The sequence below is a fragment of the Cynara cardunculus genome (genome assembly GCF_001531365.2).
Source record: "Cynara cardunculus var. scolymus isolate 2C chromosome LG 17, CcrdV1, whole genome shotgun sequence".
Lineage (NCBI taxonomy): Eukaryota > Viridiplantae > Streptophyta > Magnoliopsida > Asterales > Asteraceae > Cynara > Cynara cardunculus.
The window spans coordinates 36,384,662-36,398,375 of NC_037544.1; the positions used below are offsets into that span (position 1 = coordinate 36,384,662).

Consider the following 13,714-nt stretch of genomic DNA (forward strand, 5'->3'; position numbering starts at 1 on the left):
TGACTTATGTATCTTTCATTGAGATTCCACCACACCATAAGATTCTATTTAAGTGCTCAAACAATCATTTGTTCAGCTTGTATATTATATGTTAATTTCATTATTTATTCTTATTGGATCTCAATGGATCATTTTTTTTCTTTTATATTTTTATTGATCCTCATTTGTTTACTTGTCAATAAAACATTGATAATTTTCTTTATTATTGATCTCTCATTGACTCTAATGATTACTTCATTCACACGAATTATCTTTTTATATCAAAATAACACATATTTCTTGTTATGAACTAAAAAAATTCTTACTTTTTATAAAAAAATTATCAACCATAGTTTCTATACTCTTGGTTTTAAATTACCTAATAAGAAGTACATAAATTTAAGTACTCTTATATATATATATATAAAATAAAGATAAATAAGATTTCTTTCCTCAATAAATTATTAGCATTTCTTGTACTCAATTTTATACTAATAAAAACCATTAATAGAATTTATTTTCGTACTTACCGAATGTTACTACAAGAAAAGTGAGTTTTGACGATGTGCCTTTTAGCGATAACATGTTTCCGCCACAAGTTATAGCGTCGACATATTGTTGGTGTACTCTTTCTGATGATAAATGGACATTTAGCGACGACAAAAGTCGTTGCTAAAAACCTTGTTTCTTGCAGGGGGCCTTGTTCTTACGTTCGCCCAGGGCCTAAAAAATGTCAGGAACGGGCCTGCACACACACACACACACACACACACATATATATATATATATATATACACACACATATGGAGAGAGGGGGGGGGGGAGAAGTTCAAACAAGAACAATGTCAAAATAAGAAAACACGAGAACGACTAAATCACATTTATTTTTCTAATGAATCACATATGATAACGAAACACGGTCAACACAAGGGTGTGCGAGCGACTTGGCTCGCAACCTAAGTCACAGCCAAGGTCGTGCAGGTCACCTGTGATTTTACACTAGTGACTTTACATGTGATTTTAGCGTAAAATCACATGTTTTTTTATTGTTCTGACGCTTTCTTATTTTATCATTCGTTTGAACCTGACATCCATATATATATATATATATATAGAGAGAGAGAGAGAGGAAGGATCGTGTAAGAAGAAGAGATAAGGTGAGAAGGGATCTGTACCCTTGATCCTTTTTAATCTCAAACTCACCATGAATCGCTTTTGATATGGGGATTGATCTGGTGCATCTCATCCTAATATGCATTCAAGGGTAGAGATCCTTCTTACCCTTATCACCATAACTTTAATTCTCACCGGAACCCAACCCTATTTTGGGAGCAAAAATTCAAATATAGTAGGACAGTCCTTTTTAAGATTTGGAATCATTAGGCACTCTTTTGATATCTACCAAATTATAAGGCATAGATTCTCAAATGCAACTTATTTTTAATATAAAAATAGATAAATAAATTGTGTTCTAAGTTAATCTAAATCATTTGTATCAAATTGTTACATTAAAAATTAAAAGCAAATACTAAAATTATTGTTATGTGACTATTCTTATTTAACAATTTCGAATATAGAACAAAAGGTGAAACAAAATACAGTTTGTTTACCTCTTAATGGTTTTATTAAGAGGCAGCATCTGAATCATTAAGAGCTGAATCTTATTTAACAAAAAAAAGGTATGCTTCTTAATGGTTCTAAAACCCTCTGAATGAGTTTGTATCATGGATCTCCTTAACCATTCAGCGTCCTAATTTCATTGTAAACAATTATATTTCATTTTTCACTATATCATAAGAGTCTTTTAATCATTCTAACTATTTAATCATTCTGCACCAAACCATTTATCAACTGCTAAACAGTCCTAAGTTAATCAAAATTGACCCAACCTAAAAATTTACCACTCTCTTAGCCAACCCATTACCAATCAGTTCTTTTCGTTATTTTTGACACTAAAAAACATAAACAACACTTCCACGTATTTAAAAACCATGTTTACAGATTTTCTTCTCAGATTCTTACAGTGACTGAAATCACTACTGAGCTCGCCTCATTAGAGGGCTCTTCTTACGTTGTTATTGGGTTAATTATATCAAACCAAGTTAACCCACCCAAAAATTTTGACCAGTTTAACCTTGTTCATGTTATCATACACAAAAAATGTTAACGATAATTTGCAGATTTGCAAAAAAGTTTATTATATATTAAGAGTTTTTCTGTGAACTTCTGTGATGTCCAAAAACGCTACAGTCTGGAAGACTAGGACCACGATCATGCCGTTTTATGGGTTCTTCTCGGTCATAATCTTCATGAGGTTTTTGGCAAGAGTTTCAAATGTGGTTCATATACTGCTTTTTATTTTCGCAGTTATTCTGTAGGTTTTAAAAAGTTAAAGAAAACAATACTAATTACCTCGTGATGACCAATAATCTTAAAATATGTGTAGTTATATATATAAAACAATATCATTTTTGATATTTTCCAGCAAAGACATAATGTCAGTAAATCATAATCTTACATTTTTAATTGAAGAAATGGCAAATTGCATGAAAAAATAACGTACTTTAACTTGATTCATATTTTGGATAACGTACTTTCTAAACTTTCATTTTGGTACCTATGATGTAAAGTTTTAAATATTTAAGTACCCGAGCAACCAGTTGAAGCATAAACCGGTTACCATGTTGATGTGTCGAGTGATGCGATATCAAACTCAGTATAAAATTTTACTGAATTTTAAATTCAAAAGGTAAGGCAAATCACTTGACACATCAACATGGTAACCGGTTTATGCTTCAATTGGTTATTCGGGTACTTAAATATTTAAAACTTTACATCTTAGATACCAAAATGAAAGTTAAGAAAGTACGTTACCTAAAATAAGAATCAAGTTAAAATACGTTACTTTTTCATGCAATTTACTCTCGAAGAAATGCATGATTGTTTAACTTATTGTCATTAATTTGTTTGCTTTAGATTTTTTATTTCAAAAACTTTGTAAAAAATGTTGATATGACTGGTTTCGTGATTTCTACTTGAGTTTTTGTAGTTGTATAATAAATAATAATACTGTTTTAAGATTAATTTAATTCAAAGACAAAAAACAGATACAGATAGAGATACAAATACACAAGCAAACACGTTATTTATTAGTTTGTTTTATGTCCAAATCAAAAGAGTAAATTACGGTTTTCATCCCTATGGTTTGGAAATTTCAATTTTAGTTCTCATAATTTGTAATTTATTTTTATTTTCGTTCTTGAGGCAAAAACACTACTTTTAAGTATGAAGGACTAAATAGAAAAAAATTGTAAATCATAGAAATGAAAAAAACAATAAATATTAATCATAAGGATGAAAAAATAATAAATTACAAATTATAAGAATAAAAATCATAAATTCAAAACAATAAGGACGAAGATACAGGTTTTCAGCAAACTTTAAGGACTAAAAATGTAATTTATTCAAATCAAAATAAACAATATGAAAGTGAAAATGGGGAGAGAAAAAACGTGGCCGCCAGGGTTCTCAAGTATGGGAAAATTACAATTTGGCCCCTGGTGTTATTGTGATAGTATAATTACAACCATTAAATTTTCATTTAATTCAATAAATTATATCAAAATGAAATGTAATTTATTATGGTTTCTAATTTAATAAACTATCCTCAAAAGCTATATTTTTGTTTATAGACTTGGGATCACGTGAGACCAGTCTGTTTTCGTGAGACCTGTGAGATCATTTTTTATACTTGAAACTTTACAACAAAACGTTGTGAAGGTAACATTCACAGTGTTTTTGGTGTGAAGGTTCAAATTATTTTTTGACCTTCATAGCATTTTGCTGTGAAGTTTCAAATGTAAAAAAGTGGTCTCACGAGTCTCACAAAAACAGGTTGGTCTCACATGAACCCAACCATTTTGTTTATATACATACATCTCTTTATAGAATTATACGTGATTGCAAACTGTTTCATATATAACAGATGTATAATCTTCATAAGATCACATGTAATTACGAATAACACCAAACATACCAGTATTATAATCCTTTAGACTATCACATGTGATCAGGATTTTTAGAACCCAGTTAAAAAAATTTAAAAAATTATACTGATATTGATATGAAATTAAAAATAATAACTACTTTTTTTCATAACATGTTTAATTAGACGAACCATTAGAGCATTTTTAACGTAATTTATAAAATGGAGAAAACTGGGATCTTTGGTTTTTCTTGTTGTAATATTATCCTAAAAACGTTCTCCAAACTGATGGAGAAAAAGAGTGGAGAATCCCATCTACCTCAGGTTCGAATCCATGCACTGTCAAAGCATAAAGGTTCGTCCTGCAGTTACCCAAAAAAGAATTGAGAAAAAAAAATTATCTGTATTTGTAAAGAAATCTTAAAAATTAAATTATCGATAGAGGCAGATAAGGACCGATTATGGACTGATGTTTCGGGATCGATTACGTTTTATATGAAAATTCAAAGCTTGGCTTGCCCCGAGACCGGGACTAGTTACACATAGGCCCAATTATATATATATATATCAAGTTTCTAAAGATTTTTATGAGGTTTTCAAGTTTTTTTTACCAAAAACTTCAAGTGTTTAAAGTTTAAAATTGATTTTTGGGAGAAAAAAAATTGGGACAGATTTGGGTCTGACCCATGACTGGGTTCACGAGCGTTGGCGGGTTTTGGAGTGTCTGCTAAAGGCTACTGTTGCTATTGTCTTACTGTGTACAGGAACTGTGTGTGACTRTAGCTACCCGACCCCAAGGGATCTATGTATATGGGGAACGGGCCGGATGTTTTTGGTGGGAACATAGACCTGTTATAAAAGGAAAATCCCGAATAGAGACTGATTGGGTCTGATCCGAGACCGATTTGTAGCCCTCTCTAGTGGAAACTGAATGCAATTTTGACTTCTTTTTCTTCTCTGTTTTGGAAACATAGAAACCAAAGGGGTGTAAATTGTAATATTCAAATAATACAAGGTTATTTTGTGACAATCACCAAACTTTAAAGCCCCTAAAAGCAAATACAGAAAGGGTTTTACTTTTTTGCCTAACTACCACTGAGCATACACACTCTCTTCTACATATTGCTTTTGATGATCATTTTTTCCATTGACTCCCACTTGACCCATTACTCAAGAAATTAAACGAAAATGGCAGAGCTTGGAGTGAAAATGGAGGTGGGTTTTGATGGTGTTGCTGTCATCACCTTCTCCAATCCACCAGTTAATGCCTTTGCCATCTCAAGTAAGCTTTGATTCACTTGGTTTTCGTTGGTTTTTCCCCCTTGTTCGCATTCAAATCTCAAGCAAAATAATCGATTTTTGATATTACTGCCTTTCATTTATTCAATTCAATGGATTCTACTAGCAAAATATCTTGAAATTTTTTATTCATTTCAATATTTATTCAATTCAGTATCGGTTCTTCAATCCAGATTCCAGTGTCGGTGCATTATTTCCCATTTAACTCTAATGAAATATGGATTATTTGTCTTTGTTTTGGAGTTTTATGTTCTTAAGTTGTTTAGTAAACTGGGTTTTTGTTAGTACAGTTTTTTTCCCGCTTAAACGTGATGGGTTTTCCTGTTTAGTTATTGCTTCGTTGAAGGACAAAGTTGGAGAAGCTATGAGCAGAGAAGATGTAAAAGCGATCGTTTTGACTGGTAATTCGTTGAACAAGCATTTGTTTCTATTGAATTTAATTGTTGGTTTGATGTAATTAGATGTCATTTTGAATGACGACAAACTGTTTGATGTTTTGTCTGAATGAGATTGCTAGAATTGAATTGGAAGGCTGAACTTTTCTTCTTATCTTTTCATGTAGGTTTGGCAATTGAACTTCAAGTTCCAAACTTTCTGTTTTTTGTTTCTTTTTTCCTATAAAATATTAGAATCCACAAGAACTTTCTGGTTACAGGGGCTAACTTTTTACCCGAAATAAATTTTTGTTTGTGATTACACATATCAACACCATCATCCCTAAGTTTGAATTTTTCGGACTTTGTGGAATAAATACAACATTTGCCATTTTGGCCAAGTTTCAATCCTAGATGAGCACCTTGATCCTTGGTAACCATCACAAAATTTGATGACATTGAGTTCGGTTGACAAGGTTCTCCTATTTTGTGATTATTGATAAGTATTTTTAGATGTTTGATTAATAGACAAACACTTCTTTTTAAACTATGCATCAAATCAATCATTGAACTTATTCATGATGGAGGGAGTAAAGCACTGTCACTCCTAAAGTTCATGATTTTCTGTTTTCCATTGTGGAAATAACAAAATTCCTCAATTTTTCAACACAAAAATGGTAAAAAAAAAGTTCGTAGAACAAGTATGGTGGCATAATTGTTAATTTTGAACATATAACCATGATTGTTTCACTTTACCAAGCCACAAAGGCAAATGTATTTTGATTTACTGTGTGAGATTTTTGGTGTTCTGTTTGTATTTTGCTTGCTAAATCGGAATTATCTTATTTTATATAGGCAAGCATGGGAAGTTTTCCGGTGGATTTGACATCAATGTGTTCGAGAAAGTTCAACAGACTGGTATAGCTTTATCATTTGATATCGTTGCTACAAGCGAGTATTATTAGTTTATTTCGTTGTTCAAACATGTTTGTTGACAATTAAGCATTGTTTGGATTGGCAGGAAAGTTATCTCTTCTACCTGATTTATCCATTGACCTTGTGCTCAACAGAATTGAAGGTCTTATCTGAACTTAAACTTTATGTATATACCAATATAGCCTAATATTTTTTGGGTACAACCCCTTATTGTTACAAATATCTGTTTTGGTTTAAATCTGATATACTTGTGTTTGTTTGGTTGGAAACCTAGATGCAAACAAACCTATAGTTGCTGCGATAGAAGGACTTGCACTTGGGGCTGGTTTAGAAGTTGCAATGGTTTGAAATTCTGGGTGTCAAAAACGGTTCATTTTTTGCAAATTAAAGTTTTTTAAAGAATTCTCATCTGGATTGTTTTAAAACAGGGATGCCATGCACGTATTGCAGCTCCAAAGGCTCAACTTGGCTTGCCCGAATTGTCTCTTGGAATTATCCCTGGCGCTGGAGGTACAATATTTAGCAAACACCTTTCACTTTGAGTTTAGTAAATATAGTTTTATTTTATAATTCGTACTTAATAAAAATCCAAAATACCTTTTTAAGGTACCCAACGACTTCCTAGGCTATTGGGGTTGCCAAAGGCAATTGAAGTGATGTTGGTGAGTTCCTCTCCTGTAATAAGTTTATACATGATAAAACTTATATATTGGTCATTGTGGTTTTCTTATTTTAGTTATCTTTAAACTGTGGTTTAATTTTGGAGTCATCCCCTGTTAGCAATTTTTTCAAACTTTGGATGGACAATGATTGGTACCATTGATATGAGAACAAAATCATGATGAACAAGACTAGTTCTAAATATTAGAAAACAACATTCAGCAAAATAAAGGTTGTACCTTCACAGGTCTGCTTACATAGCACCTCCCCACCCTGCTCTCTAGCGGGATATACTGGGATTATTTGGTTCGGTTAAGGTTGTGCCGTTAAATATCCATGTCAACTTTTTATCTACTTTTTGTTCACACCGCCTGATCTTAAGTGATGAATGGTTTGGCTCACAAAAGAAACAGATATAGAAACGGAGAGCAAGGGGCTGTTTGGTTGGTTTTCCATTAAGTCCTATATGGATAGAGTTGTCTATGTGGATTAATCTGTCTATATAGATCGGGAAGATTTTTGTGTGGGAGTGTTTTTTTCATAGATGGAAGGAGCATGTTTTTTAATTGGGAGAGGCAGGTTTGGAAAAAACTTGGCTTTCTAATTAAAGCGACTCCTTAGAAGCTTACTGAGTAAGCTACTTTCTATATCATTAAGCCACTACCAAACACTCGTGTATAGCTGACCGAATAAGTTGAGAGTCCCATTAAACTCATTAAGCTGCTAACAAACAAGCCCTAATTGTTTTCTGGTGGATCATTGATATTGATTCAAGTATATTTGTTTTGTAGACATCTAAACCAATACTCTCTGAAGAAGGGAAAAAGTTAGGTCTCATTGATGCTATTGTGCCTTCTCAAGAGTTGCTGAAAGTCTCTAGGCAATGGGCATTAGACATTGTTGACGGGCGTAAACCTTGGGTTCGCTCCCTTCACAGCATAGACAAGATTGGCTCCCTATCTGAAGCACAGGAGATAATTAAGCTTGCTAGACAACAAGCCAAACGGACTGCGCCTAATTTGCCACATCACCAGGCATGCCTTGATGTAATTGAGGAAGGCATTGTGCAAGGAGGATACCCCGGTGTTTTGAAGGTATGTTTGGTTGCATTCTCTCTGTCCCAAAATATATTCAACAAGGTTCATTTGGTATGGCCCAAAATCAGGGCTGACAACGGGTAGGGTAAGGTGTTATCCATTTAAAATTGCGGTAATGAAACGGGTAATTATCCATTTCATAAAACCCTTATCCATATCCATACCCTATTCACTAAAATAGCAGGTAGAGAAACGGGTAATGAATAAATGGAAAAAGAAATTCATTTTGAACTACAAATAGTATCGTTAAACCTCAAACATACAAGTAAAACATAAGTTTATAAATATAGTAATTATTTTATATCTAATTTGTTTTAGTAAAAATTGTCATGTTATTATAAATATAATTATACTATGATATTTCAAAACAACAATATAAAAATTGAAAGACAACATCTGTTGTTGTATTTATTTTCCCGACCCTGGCTTGTTTCTCATTTAATTATCATGAAGCCTTTTAATCGATAAATATAAAAAGAAAATTAACATGTATGATAACATTATAAAGAAAAAATATTAATAGTTAATTATATACATATCGTTACAAGTAACAGGTAAATGGTAACAATAAACTGTTTATCCATACCCTACCCACTAAAATGCCGGGTAAATGGGTAATGGAGATAAAAATTTATTCACGTAACCCTCATCCAACGGGTCAAAACATAATGAGTAGCGCACTGCTTGCCACCTACGCTCCGCCGTCCATTCAATGACAACTTCCGGACACTCATGCCCGATCGGGAGACTGCCTGTTGGACGTCCGATGGCAAAGGCATAATGATAGTAGGGTCGGGATATCCCCGCCCTCCCATTTCAGTGCTCGCCCTTTGAATCTTGAGTAGGGGGGGTTTACCCTTACCCATTGCCAGCCCTATCCAAAATAAATGCTTTGTTATCTTCAGGTTTGCCCAAGCTGGCCCGGTCACCCATGGTTACCCAAAGTATGTCTCCTTGGTGGGTGAATAATGTTTGGGTCTTTTGCCATCATTGAGCCAAAAAACAAACTCTTTCAGTATTGAAGTTTATCATAATGTTATACAACCTAAACTATACTAAATTTTATTCCTCAGGAGGCAAAAGTGTTTAACGAGCTTGTTGTTTCAGACACATCAAAGGGTCTTGTTCATGTGTTCTTCGCACAACGTGCAACCTCAAAGGTACACTAGTTGGTTGAATACTCTAAGAAGAAATTTTTGTCTCCTGAATATTTTCTTCAAGCTCAACTTATTTTGTCACGGGCAGGTACCTAATGTTACTGATATAGGGCTCAAGCCGAGGGCTGTCAAGAAAGTTGCTGTCATCGGTGGAGGTTTAATGGGTTCCGGAATAGCTACATCCCTTATAGTTAATAATATATATGTTGTTCTCAAGGAAGTCAACCCTGAGTATCTTCTAAAGGGGATAAAAATGATCGAAGGTAATCTTTCCTCCACTTTTAAAAACTTAGTTCATTTTGCGACTTATCCACCATCATAAAATGGTGACTGCCAAGTGGATATTTAGCATTTAACAGTTCTTCGAGTTTTCACAACTCCACCGGTCAAGTTTTATAACAATTTTTCCCGTAGAAAAACTTAAACGGTATTATTTGCTTGTAGCAAATGTCCGAGGTTTGGTTGCAAGGAAAAAGTTGGCACAGTCCCGAGCTGATAAAGCCTTGTCGATGATTAAAGGGGTATTGGACTACTCAGAATTCAAGGATGTGGATATGGTCATAGAGGTATTTTCTTGTTTGAGAGATCATCTACTAGTATTTCGGATTTTCCTATATATATATATATATAACCATGTAAATAGCACATAGAACCAGAAGACGGGGATACAACTTTTAAGAGAAGAACAAAAAACAAACACAATCCAAGGAGTAAACATTACTTCTTTACCCAAAAAAATGAACCCTTGGGTGCATAAAACCTTAGAAGCTGCTACACATGAACCTCTTCCCCGAGAAGTGCATTCTTAATCTGAAGTTAGTAGGAGGCGAGCGTTTAATATCAATCTAAGCAATAATCCAGCGGATTGACGTCAACTTTAGCCACTAACACACTAAGCTAAAGACCTCATCAATCAATCATCATAATCTCTGCCAATGGGCAAAATTGGGTGTTGCCACATACACCCCTATTTATGCTGGAATCAGGTCAAATTATACATTGAAAATGTAAAAAGTAAGTCTTGATGTCGTACACACTAAGCTAAAGACCCATCAATCATCATAATCTCTGCCAACGGGCAAAATTGGGTGTTGCTATTTGCCCCCTATTTATGTGAGAATTAGGTCAAATTATACCTTGAAAATGTAAAAATTAAGTTTTGATGTTGATGTGTTTGGGTAGGAAATTAGTAGGTAGGGGTGTATTCAGCAGTATATAGGGGTGCATTTAGCCTACCCCTAAAACTAATGTCCCCAACGGAGAAACTAGTAGGAAGCAAACAAAATATTCCAAAAAAAATGGCATATATCTTTGACCACAGAAAATTTCTTAGTTGAAATTGCTTAGTTCTCCAGCTTTATTTTGATTTCAGAAGATAATAAAACTAATGTCTAATGTAAAATGAAAAAAAAAGTTCGCAACTTTAATTTCTAAAGAATTATTCTTGTGATAATGTTCTTTCTATTTCCCATGTAACTACAAAGATTGTGGTGCATAGTTGTTTAATTAGCTACTTGATGACAGGCTGTTATTGAGAATCTTCAGTTAAAGCAAAAAATCTTCAGTGAGATTGAGAAGGCCTGTCCCTCTCATTGTATTTTGGCAACCAACACGTCAACCATTGACCTCAATTTAGTTGGAGAGAAACTAAAATGTCAAGATCGAGTCGTGGGTGCTCATTTCTTCAGGTTAAGTGGCATAACCAGTATCCTTGAAATGTTTTATATACAAATTTTTTTGAAGTTAACGAAAGGACATACTAAGGCCATGTTTGGCAACATAAGATTGCTTATTTTTTGAGCTTATTGAAAAGGTCCCTTTTGGTTAGCCATGAGATAAGCTAAGGCCTGTTTGTTAGCAGCTTAATGGGCTTAATGTGACTCACAACTTATTCGGTCAGGTATACATGACTGTTTGGTAGCGGCTTAATGATATTGAAAGTGGCTTATTCAGTAAGCTTCAAGGGGGGAGCTTTATGCAGAAAGCCAAGTTTTTTCCAGACCTGCCCCTCCCAATTAAAAAACACGCTCATTCCACCTATGAAAAAGCTCTCCCAAACAAAAATCTTCCCAATCTATACAGACATATTAATCCACACAGACAGCTTGATCCATACAGGACTTAATTGAAAACCAACCAAACAACCCCCACCTTTTTCCAACTATACCCTTTATATTTTTTCCAATTAATTTTTCAACTTGTCTTTTTAATTTATTTTACATTTTCATCTAGCTTATAAGCGAATAACTAGCAACTAGCTTATCAGCTACTTTGCCAAACATAGCCTAAAATTCAGAATTCTAAACAGTATGCAAACCCTAGACCCTCTAATACCCAAACTAAGGGATCTTGCTATGGGGTTGGTTCAAATAGAAGGCTAAATATTGTGAGAAGGTAAGAAGGGAAGGTTCAAATATGAATCATTGAAAAAATCTATTTGAAAATGCATATGTGAAGTGACGCTACAGATAATTTATATGGTTCATATGCATCTTCAAATGGATTTTTTCAATGATTCACATATGAATCTTTCCTTAACCTTCCCTTCTCACGATATTTAGCCTTCTTATTTGAACCTCCCACCTCTTGCTATATCATCTAAAGATGATCAATAGTTCTGAACTAACACTTCAATTTTTTTCTAAAATGATGACAGTCCTGCTCATGTGATGCCGCTATTGGAGATCGTTCGAACCGAAAAGACTTCCGCACAAGTGATCCTCGGTCTCATGACAGTTGGGAAAATCATAAAGAAAGTTCCTGTTGTTGTGGGAAACTGTACGGGCTTTGCTGTTAATCGTGCCTTTTTTCCATACAAACAGAGTGCACACATCTTGCTTCTTTTAGGTGTGGACTTATTTAGAATTGACCGATTGATCAGCAACTTTGGGCTCCCAATGGGGCCATTCCAGTAAGCTTCTTTGCGTTGAATTTTAATCGGTTTTACTGCACAAAATCATCTTTCAAATGGGATTTTTTTAACTTGTGATTATAGGCTTGAAGACTTGAGTGGATATGGTGTAGCAGTTGCTGTTGGTAAAGAATTTGCTACTGCTTTTCCTGATCGTTCATTCAACTCTCCTGTAACCGACCTTCTAATTAGAAGTGGACGAAACGGTAACTTTCTTTCTTTCTTTATATATATATATATATATATATATGTGTGTGTGTGTGTGTGTGTGTGTGTGTGTGTATATATGTATATATGCATATGTGTGTGTGTGTTTATAGGGTCAGGTTCAAGGGAAAAACCACAAAAAATGAAAAACAAAGGAACACCCTGGTAACCTTTCATCTGGACGGTATGCACATGTGCTTACAAGTCATTTGTAATTAATTTGTCTGGTATGCACATGTGCATAACATGCACACGTGCATAAAAACCAAGAAACAACTTCAATTACTTGTATGCACATGTGCATACCATCTAGATGAATGGTTACTATGGTGTTTCTCATTTTTTCATTTTCTTGGGGGTTTTGCCTTGAACCTCCCTCTCTCTCTATAACACACACACACACACACACATACTCGCGCACACACATACATATATAGAGGGGATTCATTTACAAACCCAACCACTAGTACAAACCAGCCTCAACCGTCCATCTAGTCTAATGAATACCTGGTTCAGTGAATATCTCGATTGTTTCCTAATTATAAAGCATTGATTATAGTAAATGAACTTTGATGATCTTCCATGAATATCCGGATCATAATAAATGAGCCCTTATCGTTTCCATTAATATCTCAATTAATTGGTTTGTATAGTTTTTACTATTATGTTGAGTACGAATGAAACAACCTCTACATATATATAGGGGAATTATCAAATGAAAACCCCATATATTATGAGAACCGAGAGAACTTTTACTTCGAAGTATTGTTTCGCACATTTTTTTTCATTTAAGGCTAGGATTTAAGGTAATTTGTTTCACAATGTKAAACTTTTAATGCGTATTTTTTTGTTTTACAGACATCTAAAAGAGTTTCACATTGTGAAACAAATATATGTTAATCAATACCTTAAATTATAACCTTAGATGAAAAAAGATCATGTGAAATAACACATAATGCACTCATTCTCACAGTTTGTAACCCTTTTGTGGGTCTCACGTGTTTAGCCCATATATATATATATATAGGGGAGCGATCAAATGCAAACCATTCAATTTGTACAAACCGTGCAAACCGTATTCAACCAATCATAATTTTTCATTTTGTTCA

At 33.9% G+C, this 13,714-nt stretch overlaps 1 protein-coding gene across 2 annotated transcripts in view; it reads left to right on the top strand.

Moving 5' to 3' along the window:
* The first annotated feature begins 5,118 nt into the window (after positions 1–5,118).
* The window catches only part of LOC112500142 (peroxisomal fatty acid beta-oxidation multifunctional protein AIM1-like), a 13,042-nt gene continuing 4,446 nt past the window's right edge, over positions 5,119–13,714 (top strand). The window contains exons 1-14 of one of the 2 annotated variants that reach the window (XM_025103468.1): positions 5,119–5,246; positions 5,593–5,664; positions 6,493–6,555; positions 6,659–6,715; positions 6,848–6,915; positions 7,002–7,083; positions 7,180–7,235; positions 8,025–8,327; positions 9,404–9,490; positions 9,576–9,750; positions 9,932–10,053; positions 11,012–11,175; positions 12,144–12,398; positions 12,483–12,604. In XM_025103468.1, the coding sequence (XP_024959236.1) occupies positions 5,153–5,246; positions 5,593–5,664; positions 6,493–6,555; positions 6,659–6,715; positions 6,848–6,915; positions 7,002–7,083; positions 7,180–7,235; positions 8,025–8,327; positions 9,404–9,490; positions 9,576–9,750; positions 9,932–10,053; positions 11,012–11,175; positions 12,144–12,398; positions 12,483–12,604 (1,720 nt within the window). In that variant the 5' untranslated portion in view covers positions 5,119–5,152. Of the gene's footprint in view, positions 5,247–5,553; positions 5,665–6,492; positions 6,556–6,658; positions 6,716–6,847; positions 6,916–7,001; positions 7,084–7,179; positions 7,236–8,024; positions 8,328–9,403; positions 9,491–9,575; positions 9,751–9,931; positions 10,054–11,011; positions 11,176–12,143; positions 12,399–12,482; positions 12,605–13,714 lie in introns of both variants that reach the window. The other variant, XM_025103467.1, reaches the window with a different exon arrangement.